This window comes from Lagopus muta, chromosome 14 (assembly GCF_023343835.1).
Source record: "Lagopus muta isolate bLagMut1 chromosome 14, bLagMut1 primary, whole genome shotgun sequence".
Classification (NCBI taxonomy): Eukaryota; Metazoa; Chordata; class Aves; order Galliformes; family Phasianidae; genus Lagopus; species Lagopus muta.
Genome location: NC_064446.1, coordinates 338,435 through 355,986, shown reverse-complemented (window position 1 = coordinate 355,986; position 17,552 = coordinate 338,435). Strand labels below are relative to the sequence as shown.

The window sequence follows — 17,552 nt, the reverse complement described above, 5'->3', positions numbered from 1 at the left end:
CATTGTTCCCTGTAAAATTTCCACTCTTCCCCTTTCACAGTCATCATGCCATCAGCAGAACCTTGGGGAATCCAGCAGGACCCTAGGGAAACTCATGCTGAGGTATTTCTTTGTTCAATCTCGTCTTACACCACTTGTTTTCCCCAGATAACCTGGTCTCAGAGCACTGTGTCCACATGGACATCTGCTGCCCTCCACACACATCAGTCTCCCAGTGGCAGGGACTGATCCAGGCTCTACCAGGAACCTCCTGGTCTCCTGGCCAAGTGGGAATGGGTCATGGCCAGCTCACTCGTCACTCCCATAGGAGGTAGCAGGATCCAATCCAGTGCTGGCCCTAACACAGCTTAGAGGCTGATTTATGGTTGCTTTGAAGTTTCTTTTGCACAAGTGCAGCTGAGCAGTGCTGCTCTGCCCTATCATGCTCCAAACATCGTGCCACAGGCTGTGCAGGAGCCAGCATCAGAGCGGTGACACGGGGTCCTGATGGAGATGAGCATCCCGATACCTCATTGGCAGCACCTCCTGGCCCTGTGGCATGGGCCAGCGATGCAGAGGCATGGGCACAGCGATGGCAGAGCATCCCGTCTCTGAGGCCCACAGGGACCGGGAGCACAGCGAGGACAGGGTATCCCATCTCTCATTCCCTCCACAGACCTTGTGATGTTTGCTGCCTGGCCTTGCAGCAGCCAGCACATTCTGCAGAGCATCAATACCTCTGCTGCTGGGTACCCCCAAGGTGACATTCCTGCATGGCCTGTGCCCACCAGCAAATTCCCCTTCTCATTCTGTCTGGCTCTGCTCTGCCCGCTCCAGGCCACGTCTGCCTCCTCTCACTGCACTGCCCAGGCTTCCTGCAGCCCCGCGCAGCCCTCAGGGCTCCCAGCACTGCTCCAGGCTCCTGGAGAAAACCACACAGCGGCCTTGTGGCCTAAACGCAGGCAAGGTTTTGCAGCCCACATCGGCTCTGCCAAGCTGCCATTGATCTCTTGTGCTAGATCGGAGTCAAGCCAGCCCCTGAATGAAGTACTCTTGCAGGTTTACTGCTGCTGGTGTCTTGGTTTCCCACAGCTTGAAAGCCTCTGAAGCAGAGTCAGCAAAACTGAAACGCGTGTTACCTCACACGTGTGCTGCCCAGCACTCCCCGCGGTAAGGGGATTTCCTCCTGGCCCTGGCAGCTGCAGGATGGCTGCACCGTGCTCTTGGGGTGTGCCTGCCCAGCCCCCTGTGAGGCAACACTTGGAATGCACTGACTAGAGAGCAAGGTGATCACATTACTTTTTGGATGCAGATTCGTGAATGTGCTCTGCTGCATACCTTCCCCAGTACAAATGACATCCCTTGAACAGCATGAGCTTTTGGGTGGCTCATAGGGGGCCTTCCTGACCTCCTATGCAAGCACTGGTGAGTTGATACCCGTGTTTTTGAGGGTGACCTCTGCTCAGCCTTTTCTTGCAGACAGGAAGTCCAAGGTGGAACAAACTTCCATCAGACAGGCTGGGAGGGCAGGGAGCATTCAAGTGTCTGAGATAAAGCTCAAACTCTTCTTACATTGACAGAGGAAGAAAAGAGCTATGGCTGTAGTTTTACCTTCCAGTGCAAGTCCTTGAGCCTTGGCCCTTGCCAGGGGACCCACTTTCTTTGTTAGTGACAAGCCTGGTAATGCTTTATTTCCACGCACCCAAGTAAAACAGCCTTTGTACCTTGCATTCCAGCATAAATCCTGCTTGACTGGGTGGTGAGGGAGCATAAAGCAGGACCAAAAGACACTAGGTGGGATGGAGCATAGAGACCCAGGTCTTCAGGGAGACCTGATGCAGGACAGCAGCGTGGGAAGGACCCAGAGTCCTAGAGCATGTGAGCAGCAGAACAGATCAGAACTGGACCGGGCTTTGAGGAAGGAGCTGTAGGTGTCCATTGTGTTCATTGCAGCTGAGTTGGACTATATGACCTTAGAAGATCCCCTCATCTCCAACAATTCTAGATATCTCCTTCTAAATCCTTGTGTCTCTCAAGCAATGGACCTGAACATTTAAACTGTCAGTCTTCAGCAGGCAAAGCAGAGAACTTTCCAGTTAGCACAGATGATGCATGAGACAGACCTTTGTCTGGGGCAGGCCCTGAGTTCCAGCACACACAGTGCAGACCTGCCAAGTGTAGCCTGCATGGCAGCATTTTCATTCTGAGGTGTTTTATCAATCTGGGTCTGCTTGCCAAGTCCACAGCACTGCTGTGTGGGAAGAGCAAAGAAGAGGGCAGGAGTGCTGGACCAGGATCTCTCCATTTGGCACTAATGCAGATAAAGATGTCTCACTCCAGCCCTTCTGCCCTCCAGACCCCTCCACCAAATGCGATAGCTGGCTGGCAAAGCTGCGCGGCCGTGCCTGCAGCCTCACATTACCACCCTGCAAGCCAGCAGGGTGTTTCATAAGGCTTTTGCAAGAGGTTTCACCTAATGACTGTGTGGAAAGAGATGGGAAATGCAAAAAGAATGGGGGCAAGCAAACAGCAGCAAGTTCTCTCCACAATGGTCTTGCACTCTGTTTTTCCCTCTCATTTTCTTTGCAGTGCTGTGTGAGCTCGGCTTCTGCACTTGTGCTCTACAAGGTCAAGCCATGCCTTCTTGCTTGTATCTCCTGGACAATAAGATTGAACAAAATAAACAACAAAGACAAAAGCTGTGATTATAAAGCGTTTGGATTTACCCAGGGTGGGGAGGGCTAGGGAAAGTAAATCTTGCTCAACCAGAGTTTGCAGGCAGCAGAGTTTGTCCAGTAAGCTGAATTCACATTTCCTTTCCTTTCCCAGCAGGAGGAAAATGCAATACGCAAGAGAAATCCACTGGTAAAAGAAAGGGGCAGCAGGGGCTGTTTTGGTAGGAGCAAAAACCTGTCTGTCCTGTAGCATCTCAGAGTGTTTAAGTGATGACATCAATGTGTCTCAGGAGATTTCTGCCCTCAGCTGCAACTCAGTAATGCCCACATTGCATGCACATGGGGCAGGAGCTGAACACTCCAGCTATGCCTGCAGGAGGCTCCTGCAGAGCTCAGGTAACTTCTTGTGATGTGCCAACACAGATAGAAACTGGGCGAGCAAACTGCATCTGCCCTGGTCCACCAGGAGTCCCACCTCCTCCCATCCCATGGAGAACTGGGTTGGAAAACCAAAATCCCAATCGTTTCCAGCCTCGTTTCCAGGGAATTCTCACCTACAAACACAGAATTTCTATTAGAGGGATTATAGTAGCATTGAAGTCTGGACTTCACTATCTGAAGTACATGCAAACTGGGTAATTTAAAAGTAGATTTAAATATCGAGTGTCATCTTAACATTTTAATGAAGGCAGTGTTTTTCAAAGTGCTTTCTAAGTTAATTTTTAACAAGACAATGGAGCGTGTCCATCGGCGCTAAAGGATCGAGGTAAGTTTAACGTTAACCAGCGGAACAGCGTATACCTGCCGAGCTGCACAGGCCAGACAGGCACGTCGTTCACCAAGGCATACACAAATAAACGCGCAGGGCAGCGCTCGGGGATTTGCACAGCTTCTCCCAGGCTGAGCCCCGTTAGGCGCGCGGCGCCGCAGCGGCCCGAGTGCCCCGGCAGCTGCGGATGGAACTCAGCCCCGCGCGGCGCAGCGCGGCCCCGTCCGCAGCTCCCAGCGCAGCACCGCTGTACCTCGCAGCCTGTGAGTCGCGCTCATGTGACCCGTAGTCCTGACCCACCGCGTCCCTGACCTCGTTTATTTTACACTGCTTTCCCTAGAGCTCTCACGCACGTTTCCCGTCAGCCGTGACGGAAAGCCGTGACGCACTGCGCGTTCCCGAGCCCCTGCTGCACGGAGGGAGCTGGGGGACAACGGCGGGCGGCCTCACGCCGAGCTGCCGGCCGTCACACCGCGCCGCCGGACCCCCACCCGGAACCCCCGCGGCCGACGCCACCGTCGCCCGTCAGCCCCTCCCTCCGGGCCGCGCCCCCCGCGAGGCGGTCTCGCTGGTGGCACCGCCCCTCGGCGACTCCCGGCTCCGCTCGGGGAGGGCTGGGGGCTCGCTCGGCTCTGGGTGCGTCACCGCCCGCGGCAGGTGCGGGGTGAGGCGGCGGCGCCGCAGGTACGGCGGGGAGCGGGGCGGGAGCGGCCGCGCGGGGTCCCGATGGCCACGGTGCCGCCGCTGACCTCGGGCCGTCCCCGCTCCTCCGAGGCGCGGCCGGGCTCCGCGTGGGGCGGAGGGGTTGCGCAGCCGGGGTAAAGGCCGCGAGGTGCCGGCGGGCCCGGGGGGAGGGCGGCGCCGCATCCGCGCTTCCCCTTCCCGTGGCTGCTCCGGGTAACGGAATGTCGCCGTGAAACGGAAGATGGGGGCGGGAGGCTCTCGGCCCCTCCCGGCCGCGGCCCCTCGGCGACAGTGACGGGAACGGCTTCGGGAGGGACCGCCCGAGCGGGGCTCGGCCCGACCCGGGGCGGGGGGAGAAGGCGGCGGCTTACGGCGGGCGGCCGGGCGGCCGGGCTCCGTGCCCTGCAGCTTGCGGGACGGCGCCGTGTGGAGCTGCTCCTGTGCCGGGAAGCGCTTCTCTCAGTCGCGTCGGTTATTGAGTGCAGAGATAGTCGGGGGCGCTGCTGCTGTGTGGCACGGAGCAAACCTCGCGAAGTTGCGATCGGATCTCGGTGATTTTTGGGGGTGGTCGGGGGTCGGTGCGTTCCATACTAATCTGCAGTGCGCACAGCGGTGTTGGTTGTTTTTTTGTGGGTTTTTTTTTTCTTTTCTTTTTTTTCCCCCAAGTACTGGAACTCGTGCAGCAGTAACCATTACGGACTGCCTCCTCCGTGCCTGATAAAGGTCGTCTTTGTAAACTACGGGTTTCTCATTCCCCGAAGTGTTTGTGAGCAGAGTGCAGTCGCTGCTGGGTGCTCTCGTCATGGAGGAATGCCCTGGGAGGGGCTGAGTTCTGTATGCAGCCTGACCGTGGCACCCTGCACCCCCCGGGCTGGGACGGAGCTGCCCCAGCACTGGGTGGTGTTGCACCGAGGCTTGGCTGCAGCTTGTTGCTCACTGCCCGGGTGTGCCTGCTATCATGAGGTTCAGCATCTCTAGCATTGCCCTGGAGTGATGATGGGGAACTACCTGGGGGGCTTTGTGTGCAGTTAGCAGAGGAACTGCTTGTTTTCTGGGGTAATTCTGTGCATGTTCAGATTAATGTCCTGTTTTGTAGAAGGGCAGAGCAAGTTAGTGTACCTCCAGGTTTTCAGCAAACAGATTTGCCTTCCTCCAGTTGCCTGTTGTCTGTGCCCACGCTGTAAGGAGCCAGGATCATTTGTATAGTGACAGTACTTGAGCAAGCAGAGCTCATGTATCCCCCTCTGATGTCAATATTTTCTACTCAATCAGCTGTGTGCTGTGCCTCTTAACTTCCTGTTTCTCAGCTGAAACCCTGTGGCTCAATGAGCAGAGAGGAGCACTCTGTCATTTTTGGGAAGAGAGGAAGACAGCGAGAAGCCTGAGTCATTCAGACATGCTCATTACTGCAGCTCTGGTATCCTGCATTCTGCAGCCAGCACATGGACTGTTGCCTGCCCCCAGCCTTGCAGATGAAGTGTCCTGGTGTGTGGTAGGGTGCCTTTCTTGGCTTTGGGCACACTCCTGCTTCACAACTGCACTGCATTGGGCTGGGTGCTGGCAGGGTGTGCTGGGAAGGCTCTAGCTTTGCCATCGATCTGGCTGGCTGCAGACCTTACATCAGTCATTACTATTCCAGGTTCTTTTTGTTGTTTGTCAGAAAGATGCGTTCGACATCAGTGTTATAATGCATTGTAAAGGCACTGTTTAGTGAGCTCTTGATGGCCCTGGACTTACTCTATCGTATATTCAGAAGAAGCTGTAAGGCAAAGGCTCTCTTGAGAGTGTTGCTTCAGAAGTGGTTGCTTGTCCCCTGTGACCAGCAGCCATTAAAGAAGATTCTTGTACGTCCCCTGTAGGCTAAGTAAAGCATTGTGTTACAGCTGCATGTGTGATGTGGAAAAAGTGCAAGCAAGAAAGCTTGTGCTATCCAATTTTCTAGCCTGTTATGAAAAGCCATTTTTGGAGGAAGGAGATCAGAGATGTAGGAAATGTGTGCATGACCCTACTTTTATTTTATTTAAGAAGCCGTGTACTGCCCTTCAGTATGGTTACTTCTTCAGAAAATGGGATGTTGTCAGGCAGCCCAGGTAGCATCCTCCATTAAATCCACCAGCGTGTCGGTGCTGGGGACTGCTGCTTCGTCGCCAGGCTGCTGCCAGGGCACCATCTGAATTACGCATGGGATTGTGTTATCTGTCTGAGGTGCTTATTAACCTCCTTGCCAGTCAGGCTATTTGCTTCTTGTTCTCTTTTCGGTTGGAGCAACAAAGGTTTTTTTTGTATACTGTGCAATCTGGTTTAACTTGACAATCAGATGTTCTCAGTGATTTTTGGTTTTTGTATTTGTTATGCCTTAAGAAAGTCTCAATACATCCTTTTCAGAGCAGCATATATACTAGATATTTCTGGCGCTGTCTCTGGTGTAGCACATTGCACCTGAACAACTGCATTGCACAAGAAAGCTTTCAGGGCCTGAAACCATAGTGCTCACACTTGTATCTGCTGTGCGTTCCATAAACAGGGCTTTTCTTTTTCACGCGTCTTGCCACACCACAGGGCAGAGCTCAGCTGGTGTGTGAGCACTGAGTGCCTTGGCTTGTAAGACTGGAGGATCTGTGCTGCACTGCTTCTCATTGTCACAGCTGCTGGTCTGTGCTGTTACGTCACGTGTTCTCAAAACCTTTCATCGCATGTCTGAAAGATGTGAAATTTTTCCTTGTGAGGGTACAGCTCACATAATACCAGAAACAGAATGTTGGGTTTGGTCTTCTTTTCCTCTAGCAGCTTCACTGTCAAAACTATACAAGCAGCTCTTCAGTCTCATGCTGATACTTTTGCTGTGCAGAACATGTAGGTATACAGTAGGCAGCATTTTGGAAGAAGGAAAATTAGGGAGTAAGGGATGAATAGCTTCATTCAATAGATTCTGAAGAGCTTCAAAACAGTTTGTAACAGTTAGCAAGGCAGTGAAGCTTGTCAGCATAAACACGAAGTGTCGTGGAAGCCCGTGTGCCAGTGTGGTTTTGTTAAGAAAGTATGAGGGGTAAAGGGGCCGGAGAGGTGGGAGGGGTTGAAGCCCTCTGTTTGGAAGGGCACAGGGACAGCCTCACCTGTCCCTGGGCAGAGGGCTCAGTGCCTCAGTGGGCTCTGAGGGCTCTGCAGAACGCAGCACCCAGTTGGGCACTTGTGAGGGTTAATGCTGTTCATCCAGGCCTGAGGGGGTTCGGCCAGCAGAGGTGCCTGGTGTGGTGGCTTCTGCCCTTCAGAGTGGCCTCAGAGTTGTTGTTTAGGGGAGTTCTGGCAGCTGCTTGGATAAAGATGAGGAGATGCACCTCTTCCTGTTGCACACAGAGTATCCCCTACCCTCAGAGACCCTCTGAGGAAATTGATTTGAACAAAACAGTGTTTTGAAGCTCTTCCTTTGACAGCACAAAGCTGGGCTTTTCAGTTCTCCCTGTGCCTGCATTTGTGAAAGCAGCGTGGTTCTGAGCAGGACCGCGCAGTGCTGCTGTCCTGTTACTGCTGCCTCAGGACGGGCCAGGCGAGGAGGAACAGTGCCTTTTATCCTTAATGTACCTTTGATGCAGTCACTCTGTGGAGCTTGGATAGAAGCTGGTAAGGGGGAAACACAGAACCAGTGCCATTTAAAAGCCACTTGTGCTTTTTTTTCATTTGGATACCGTTCGTATGAAATATCATTTAGATTCTAGGCTCGTTGCCAAAAGCTGTGTTGTTGATGTTCGATGTACTTTCCATTAGAGCTCTGTATTGGCAAACCGCTTCCTAGTGCTGCCGGCATCGGCAGGGTGGGTCGTGCCAGGGCGCTGCATCCCCGCTGGGGCTGTGCCACTCACTGCGCCCTCGCGCCGCTCTGCACGAAGCCCGGCTGGGTCGATACCCACCGTGTGCAGTGTGATTCCTCCTGACCCAAACGGCAGGCGGAGTGTGGTGCTTGTTCTGCTGTCACAAAAGCCAGCTCTTGCTTCTAAGCTTCCTGAAAGCTGGTAATAACTCTTTTTTCCCATACAGTGGAAGGCCTTCAGTACGCAGGTCAGACTGTTGTGTCACCCCTTATATGCCGCTTTTTACCTACTTGATGTGCTTTCATAGAAGATTGTGTTTGGAGACTCAGACCTCCAGCTGCCCATAAGGATTGGTATTTCTTTGCAGGTGGGTTAGCACCTTTGATGTACCATGCTGATCGCATGTATCTCAAAAATGCAGATTCTGTACATACTGTTTTCAGTTTGGCAGAGATGTCAAAATGTCCTCACCACCAGTAATTAGATACACATCCGTGCTGGTCTCCTTTACAGGGCTAGAATTGTGTTGAGTCCAAAAGAGGTACCTGGAATACCAACTCTGCTAAGGGGCCTTCTGGGGGAGCTGCAGGGCCTGCCCTGGCTGCTTGCTCTCTCAGGGAGATGGAGAAACCAGAGATTGGTAACAGATGAGCTCTGTAGCAGCTTTGCGGGGGTGCTGATCTCATAGGAGGCAGGAAGTTTAAAGCCACCAGAAAGAAGTGGATATTTTCAAAAGTGTAACAGTGAAATTTATTTCTCTGAAGTGTAGTGCTTGCCAAAATAGACAGGTTAAAAAAAATGCTTGCCAGTACGCAAAGCATTATGCTTCTGTCTGCACCATTTGCCCGTGTTAGTCAAAGATTGCAGATGTAGAATGACTTAAGATTTTAAGAAATGTGGTTCTTATGTATAAACCTTCCCTCCCACCCTGTGTCTGTGTTTGTATGTGGCTCTCTATGTCATAGAATCATAGAATGGCTTAGGTTGGAAGGGACCTTAAAGATGACTGAGCTCCAGCCCCTTACTGTGGACAGGGTTGGCAGTCACTGGATCAGGCTGCCCAAGGCACGCATGTGTGCATGTACACACTGTATTCATTACATACTCACATTTTGGTCTTCAGCTTTATTTTTTTTTTTTTCCTCACTTCTTCCCAGCCCTTAAGGGAGCCAGAATGCAGCCTCCTGGGGCACAGTGAGCTGCCTGTTTACAAATCCTGCCCTTCTGTTAGGATAGGGTAAGCAGTGTTTGCTCGGCAGCATGGAACAAAAGTTCAAGGAGAGCTTAGGGAAATGTAATGCTATATTAGCAAGCTTATCTCTTAAAAAGTGGTTTGGAGGGGAGAAAGAATAGGGTCGTGTGCATCTGAAGAAAATGGTGAAACTCATGATATCTTGGTACAGCAGCAGCAGTCAGGACACCTGCTTAATGGCATCTGAGAGTTCTGAGTTTGCTGGATTTAGTGCTGAACTCAAGTTTCACATTAGGCACGGCTACAGCACAGCCCTGGCTCTTCCTACTGGGACTTCCTGGTGTGCTGTGAACACCAACAGCTTCGCTTGACATGCTGGCCTCTTTCTTTAGAGCTTTGTCTTTAAAGTGCTTATTGGGAAACCTACAACTATGACTCCTGATGCAAGCTCTCAGCAGTTAGTCCTGGTTGCAGCTTCCATGGAATTTAGGATGAGAGCCCACAGCAATGCATGATAATAAGCTTGAGTAGGAGCTCAAGTATGTCTCTGAAAGGAATCTGCTTAATGATTTAAGGCCCTGCCTTGCTAACACATACCTTGGTGGGTGAATAGGGCTATTAGGCATGTAAATTTGTGTGTGGGTTCATGAAAATGGAGGAAAAGTAAATATTATCGTGCAATTTGAAATGGGCAAATAGAGAAGAGTAGCCAGTAATGGAAGTGGGCGACTAAGATGATCAGGGGGCTGGAGCACCTCCCCTATGAGGACAGGCTGAGGAAGTTGGGCTTGTTCAGCCTGGAGAAGAGAAGGCTGCGGGGTGACCTCATTGCAGCCTATCAATACCTGAAGGGAACCTACACCCAGGAGGGGAGTAAACTCTTCAAAAGGGCTGACAATAGCAGGACTAGGGGAAATGGTTTTAAGTTGAAGGAGGGAAGATTTAGGTTAGATGTTAGGGGGAAGTTCTTTACAAGGAGAGTGGTTAGGCCCTGGAACGGGCTGCCCAGGGAGGTTGTGGATGCCCCGTCCTTGGACGTGTTTAAGGCCAGGTTGGACGGGGTCCTGGGCAACCTGATCTAAATGTGTATGTTTGGTGGCCCTGCCAGGCAGGGGGATTGGAACTACATGATCCTTGAGGTACCTTCCAACCCGGGTGATTCTGTGATTCTGTGATTCTGTGATTCTGTGATTCTGTGATTCTGTGATTCTGTGATTCTGTGATTCTGTGATTCTGTGATTCTGTGATTCTGTGATTCTGTGAAGTGGGGATGAGGAAAATGTATTCCAGAAAACGTACCTTGGGACAAATTCCCTTGCAGGAACTGACTGCCGGAGCTTGGTAGTGATGGCTACAGCCAGCTGGGCCCTGGGGGCATTGCGGTCTGAGTGCTACCGCAGCACTCTGCACGTGTTTCCAGGGTGCCAGGCTGATGTGGGAGCAAGCTGTAGGGCTGTGGGACACAGCAGGCTTCCCCTGGGCCTCCGCTGCTGTTGCAAACACACAAAGCCACGAGGGCAACTGCCGTCCTGCTTCTTGCAGCCACAGAGCTGCAGGCCCCTTCTGTGAGCACAGGGGCAGCCCTGTGTTCCCATGGCTGGCTTGGGCATGGGGCACCAAGTGGTGCCATGCTGGTATTTGCCTGCTTCTACTCACACATACTCGCTCCAGCCTCGTTCTTCCACTGGAACTTTTGTTTGGCCACTCCTTTGGGCTGTTTGTAAGTTAGATGGACATTAGTGGTCTTTGGTGAACCAATTCTCTAGTGTGTTGCACCTGAGTGAGCTGTAGGACGTGCTGCCTGCCTTTGGCCTGGTTTGTGAAGGGGGAACTTCCTTGCTGCGTGCCTGGGAGAGCTACTGAAACCAGGAAGGCTCCTTAGCACAGGGCTTTGGGGTCACTTATGTTTCTCAAGCAGAGAGAAGTATCAGGAACCTTGTGTAAGGGATGTCTTGCTCAGTCATGCTATTTGGAGGCTAACTGAAGTTGCATCATTGTGGTGGCAGCCTTGTCTTCTGAGGGCTGTTACTTGAGTAATGCAATAGATGTTTTATAGAGGTTTTGTGAACTTCAAGTCCCTGAAGTGTTTTTAATGTTGCTTTTTGAATGAGAGTGAGCCCATGGTCCTGATTGTTTGTGACTGCTTAATGGATTGGTTGCACAGAGCTGGAGGGAGCAGGTGATGTGCTGGGTTGCACAACCATCAGGAAACTCTTCATGCACAGCTTTGTTCTGGAGTGAGTCTGGATGCTAGTAACAGTTAGCAGACATGTAATGTCCTGTTCCTGAATGAAGCGCTCTTCTGCTGGAGATGAGGTGACCTGGTGTGTGTCCTGGATGGGCTGCTTTTCTGTATGTTTTTCTGTTGTAATATTGACAGAAGCGTGAAGTAATCACTTTTAAATATCTCCTAAAAGCAGTTTAGTCACGAGGGGAAGCAGAAGACATTTTCTTTGTAGTAGCAGATTTCCTTGTGTGATTGGCTAATGTGTGATTGGAAATGGGAGAGCCGCTCTCCTTGCTGCTGTGAACTGATGTCACTTAAAAGAAATCACTTCAACTCAGGTCTGTCCTGTGATGGGGTTAAAAATCAGTTTGCTGCTTGAGCAGGTACTCTCAGGTCTGTTATGTCAAACTCTGGTCCACTGGAGAGCAGTCTGAAATGGAGTATGTATGCTGGGGTGAAAGCAAACCAACTCTTCTGTTTGTTTTCCTTTTTCTACAGGACAGATTCTGCATCCCAGATGAACTACGAAAATCCTCCACCTTACTCTGGCCCGGGCCCGTCGGCCCCTTACCCACCCTATGCCCCACAGCCGGGTGGCCCTCCTGGCCCCTACCCTGGCTATCCACCCGGACCCGTGGGGCCGTACCCGCCAGGCCAGCCAGGCTATCAAGGTTATCCGCAGTATGGATGGCAAAATGCACCTCCGCCTCCAGGACCGGTGTATGCAGATGGGCCTAAAAACACAGGTATGCCTAGCAGCAGTGGTGCATGGTGATTGTTACCCTTTCTGTCTTACAGATGCATGACCTTGAAGCTTTTGGTGGAGCTGGAAACCTGTTTGAGGGAGGTGTTCTGATTATATCTGGTTTTACTGCTATCTTTTGCAGCCAAGCCTCTAATAGTTCTCTGATTCTTTTGAAGATACTGCTGAATGTTCTTTATGCTGATCCCTCCAGGGAATCATTGCACTGACTTTGTTGTACACGCATTTTGCTGGCTCTAGGTTTCCCACAACTCTTCTGTCTGTCTTTGGATTGATAAAAGTTTAGCTGAAGGCTGTAAAGTTAGAGCTGTTGATATTCAAATGTGCAGTACTTAATTAACATCTGTCCATTTTCTTGAGCCTAGACATAGTTGTCCAGGTGATCTTGTGTGCCACTGGAATAATTCCTGGATTTCTGTGTGTTTTGCTGAAGCTATAATTGTTGTTGTTGTTTTCCCTTTTTTGAGGGGGTGGAGGGGATGTGCAGAACAAAACCACCAGGTTTCTAGAGAAGGGAAGGAGGACAATGTAACTTACCTTGGTAGGTAGCCGGTCCTTCCGTGTGCCACTTCCTCTCAATATAGCATGTTGATTTAATGTGAATGCTCATAGCTCTCTTGGGGCTCATTGCTGTGCCTGGTGCAGGCTTGAATTGTCAGAGTAGGGCCACAAAGACAAGGAAGGGACTGTGTCATTTTTTGTATGATGAGAGGCTGGAGGAGCTGGGACCCTTCAGCGTGGGGAAGAGAAGGCTCAGGGAGATCTCCTCAATGCCTGCAAATTTCTGAAGGGAGGTGCTGAGAGGTCTAGACTCTGTCATACTGACTCCACTGTCTGGTTTCAGGTTTCCTCAGTGATAATGGTACTAATCCAGGCACCGTCTATACCTTTGCTGCAGTGAATATTACAGACAGGCCTGAGCTGTTGAGAAGAGCCTTAAGTGCCTATGGCTGCCTTGGGATGCTGGAGGATGTGGCCAGAGCTGCTGACATGCCTGCTCTGTAGGAATTCGTGTGGGCATCACAGAAGTGCTGTCTGACAGCTGCGGTTGAGGTGGGAGCTGCCCTCAGGAAGAATAGACAGAGGCTCTGCGTGTGCTGGAGGTGTCTGTTGTGGTCGCAGGAGGTCTGACTCAGGAGTGGAAAGAAAACTAACATTTATGTCAAACCGCAGTCAGTGCTTCACTGCTAAGCAGTTCAGGTACTGCTATTGCTGTAAAGACTGGGGCTGATAGAGTGGGAATTGGAGCTGACGTCACCTGGTAGGTTGTCAGGCTTCCTCTGAGGCCTTCTCTGCTATGAGGCTGTCCTTAGCTGTTAGTTATTGAGGTTGTTCTCCAGATATTGTCCTACACCACTGGGGCTAGTGTGCTACTGCTTGAGGCCTTCTCAGGATTGGAGTTGATGCGCTTGTGCTGTGTTTTTGAGATAACTGTCTTCTGTACCCTGCTACTTTACCACTGTGTGATGCTGTGAGTGAACAGTGCACTGCAACAAAGTATGTTCAAGGCCCTTGTTATATGGGAAACTGGAACTTGAGATAGTTCCAAGTAGTTTTTCCACTGTGGTGAATCCAGAGTCGACACACATGGGTGGACAGACTGAACTGTGAAGGGATGTTTTCAAGAACCTGTTTTTTCAGTGTTCTTGATTACTGGCCTCAGTGACAACAGCATGTGCTCAGCTTCCTCTACAAAAGTTTCCTTCTCCAAAGGTCTGCCTCAGACTGGGGAGGCAGCAGCGTGGAGATGCTTCCTTCTGCTGCTGCCACACATACTTGAAGTAACCAGGATTTTCCCTGGGAAATGCACCTTGTTTGCCTAACACCCATGTCTGGGTGCATTCTCAGGGAAAAACTTCCTAGTCTCCCAGGCAGAAAACTGGCTTTGCTTACTGCAAGTAGCACTTTGCTGCTATAGTCACAGAGGGATGCTGTAGGAGCTGCAGGGAAAGGTGTCCTGTTGCTTTGGCAGATCTGCTGCTTTGAATGCTGAAAGGATCCTATATCAGACTCAGTAAGGAAACTGCACTGAAAGCTGTTTTGTTCAGGTCTCTCTGACTCGGGCACCTTTTAACCAGCACAAAAAACTGGCTGGGAAGTTGCAGAGGACCAGTAGTGAAATATTTGTCCAACGAGAGCCAAGGCTTATGCTGCAGAAGGCACAGTTTTGTATTAAACCTCAGCAAACACAGCTGCTGTTCTGCATGTTAACCCACAAACCAACCATCTAGGAGATCTTGTTTCAGAATTGGCTTCTGAAGCCAATGAAGTGGTATCTAGGATAAACTTGGGAGTTGGTGTCTTGTGTTGTTTTTCCTGAAATGAATGTAATCACATAATGGCTGAGGGCTCTGGAGGTCATCGGGTCCCTCCCCCTTGTAATAGGTTTGGCTGAGACAGTTATCAGCCTCTGTGGAAACTTGCAATGCTGTGCTTTGGGTATGTGAGAAAAGTGGTGACAGCACAGTAATGCAGCCGGTGCAGAGCAGTGCTTGCGCTGAGTCAGGGGCAGTTCTGCTCCTTGAGCCACCCTGTCAGCGTGGTGCTGGGCGGCAGCGCTGACCTAAACTGGCCAAAGGGAAGTTCCACGCCTTATGGCATCAGTAATAAAAGCTGAGGAGGGGGAAGGAGAGGGGGCTGTTTGGAGTGCTTTTTTCCTGAGAAACAGTTGCACACGGAGTCCTGCTTCACTGGCAGTGGTGAATGTCTGCCTGCTGTTGGGAGCAGCGAGTGAGTTCTTTGCGCCCCACTCATGCATGCAGCTATTATTGCTTTGCCCAGCAAACTGCCTGTATCTACACCAGGAGTTCTCACCTGTACCTTTGCTGTTCTTTACCCCACCCCACCTAGGGACAGTGAGCAAGCAGCCGTGTGCTGCTGAGCTGCTGCTGGCTGGTACACAGCAGCTCTGCTTGAGCAGGGTGTCCCATGGCAAGGTACAAAGATGCTGCAATTAGAAGACTTTAATGACAACGAGCTGCAAATTGTAAGGTTGCTCCCCTCCATTAAGTTCTTATTGCTGACTCATGACTGACGTTAAACAAAAGCAGGACTAAGTGTGTTTTGCATCCAGAGTTTTCCGTACGATTCTTAGCACCTGTATGCCTGTGTCTCCTGTAATGCGTTAACCTCCCACACTGTAAGGAAGGAGCACATCATTTTGTATCTGGGGGTGATATCCAGATGTCAAAAAGGCGGAATTCACAGTAACAACTGCTATGGTCGCTATGAGTGTTTTGCTGAATTACCAAAGAAAAACAAAAGCAAATTGTAGAAGATATGTCAAGAGTGAGGATGGAACTTTCAGACAAGATTGTACAAGAGTGATGGGGGGTGGTTGTTTTTGTGCCTTGTGCATAGGTAAACTGGTGCACAGAGGTGGGTTGGAGCATCTTCATAAGCTGAGTAGCTCACAGTTCAGATTGCATATCAACAGCAGAATTTATCAGTAGGTTTGTGAAGGTAAGAGGAGCTCCTGGGTTTGTTGCTCCTGAAGAAGTGATTCTGAAAAAGCCTATAAGGTTGAGCACATGTGAGGGAGAATTTTCACTGGGGCCTTCTGCCTATTTTTAGCCACTTGTAAATATAAACCCCACAAACTAAATTCATGTCAGTGGGGATTTTTTAAATAAAAATAAGCCTTTTACTTGTAACTAGGAGCCAAGTATTTCTAGCATGTGGGATGCGTGTGTACTCTTCAGCATATTTTTGTTTCCCTAAAACACGCAGGAGCCCCACATGCTGGAGCAGTACACTTTGGTTTCTGGAAGAAAGCAGTCATGCTGTGTATCACAGTATTGATACTGATGTATTTTTTTTTGCTTGATCTTTGCTTCTTCCTGGCGCTGTCTTCATCAAGGTGTGGTTTTATTGCATCTGCCCCTGTTGTAACACTCAGCACTTTGTGGTTCTGTGTGTTCCACAGAGCAGGTAAAAAATAAATAAAGTGAAGGGTAATTTCTCAGTGGAATACATTGTTTGCTTATGTAAAAGAACATTTATGAATGTGTAAAATGAAGTCAAGGCTACAACTCCTTTTTTTTTTTTTTTTTTTCCTGCCAAATCTTCTCCTTTTCCTTGATTCCTCCCCTGAGCCCCCGTTGTTCTTCTTCCCAACCAGCCCATCTAACACAAGGCAGACCTGTGTTCTGTGACAGCTTCATAGAAGTCTTCTGAGAGAGCTCTTGGTGGGGCTTCTCTTAATGGCTGCCTCCAGCAGCATCTCATATAGAACCGATAGCCTGAAAAAAGCTGATTTTTAAAGATCCATTATACTGATGCTGTAAATCTGTACCTCTTACGGCAAAAACTGTCACTGTAACTGAATCAAAAGGTTGCAGGCTGGCCTGGTGTGGTGTGGCTGCTCAGCTCCAGCAGTGTTCCCAATCAGGTCTCAGGAGGGCTGCTGTGTGCTGTTTTGCCACCTGAGTACACATTCTGCTCCCCTACCTGAGTTTTCTTAATGTTACGGTTTAAGCTACTCCAAGTCATATGCTAGGATTCGTTTATTTACACTGAGAACTGGGAAACCTGTTATGCTTTAATGTTCATGCTTGAAGGTATTGTACTGTGTGGGCAAGCTCCAGGGTTGGCTCTTCTGCTGAGCTGATGTGGAGAAGCAGTCAATTATCCAGCTTCAGTGGATCCTCAGGTAGAAATAATAACTGTTGAGGCACTTTGGATCTGGATGTTTTCCTTCTGGTATGTATATGTAGGTCATCACATATACGTGCTGTCAGAATCGGATGGTAAAGCAGCATTTCTGTGGTGGTAGTCTCCAGTGGTATACCTGTGTCTTTCAAGGGCTCATGGCTGGCTTGGCTTTTGGATGGGAGCTACACAACTTGATTTCTAGCTGTAGAGGTGCTTTTGGACTTTTGGAGCAGCCCTCCTATCCCATTTACCCATCAGTGTTTTAATTAAAGCATTAATTCAATGTCAGCCAGCGCATGGGAACAGGTGATAACCAGCAGGTGCTTCTTTCTCACTCTCAGTTAGAGGTGTGGTATAGTACTATTACTGATGATGTGCTTTAAAAAGAAGCATAATAGAGCAAAGTGTGAATGACATCCTTTATTCATAGCTGTGAAGGCACTGTTTGATGTTAGCCATTTGCCTAACTCTCATCTTTTTACTTGTTTCCCCCATTGATCCATAACGCTGCGTTGGGTGTGGGAGCCAGGCTCTGGCAGCAGCCCACCTTCCTGGTGGCAAACAGAGCTCAGCACTGCATTTCACCTATTGCATACACAGGGAAATAGGATTTCTGCAAGATGATGAGCAGCAATGATGCTTGGGGTGATAAGAGCAGCAGGTTCAGTGATGCAGCCTGCCTCCTAATGTTTGGTCAGCTGCAAGAGCATGCAGGCCAAATTGTGCGTTCTTCCTCTTTGCGGGTCAGTGCTGAGAGGAAGGAGCTGCAGCTTCTCCAGCTCACCCTCCAGATGCCTTTCGGTT

The 17,552-nt window shown here is 50.2% G+C and overlaps 1 protein-coding gene across 1 annotated transcript in view; it reads left to right on the top strand.

Moving 5' to 3' along the window:
* Positions 1-571: 571 nt before the first annotated feature.
* The window catches only part of CYSTM1 (cysteine rich transmembrane module containing 1), a 28,516-nt gene continuing 11,535 nt past the window's right edge, over positions 572-17,552 (top strand). The window contains exons 1-3 of the mRNA XM_048960978.1: positions 572-628; positions 3,764-4,107; positions 11,831-12,078. Coding sequence (XP_048816935.1) covers positions 572-628; positions 3,764-4,107; positions 11,831-12,078 — 649 coding nt within the window. The remainder of the gene's footprint in view (positions 629-3,763; positions 4,108-11,830; positions 12,079-17,552) is intronic.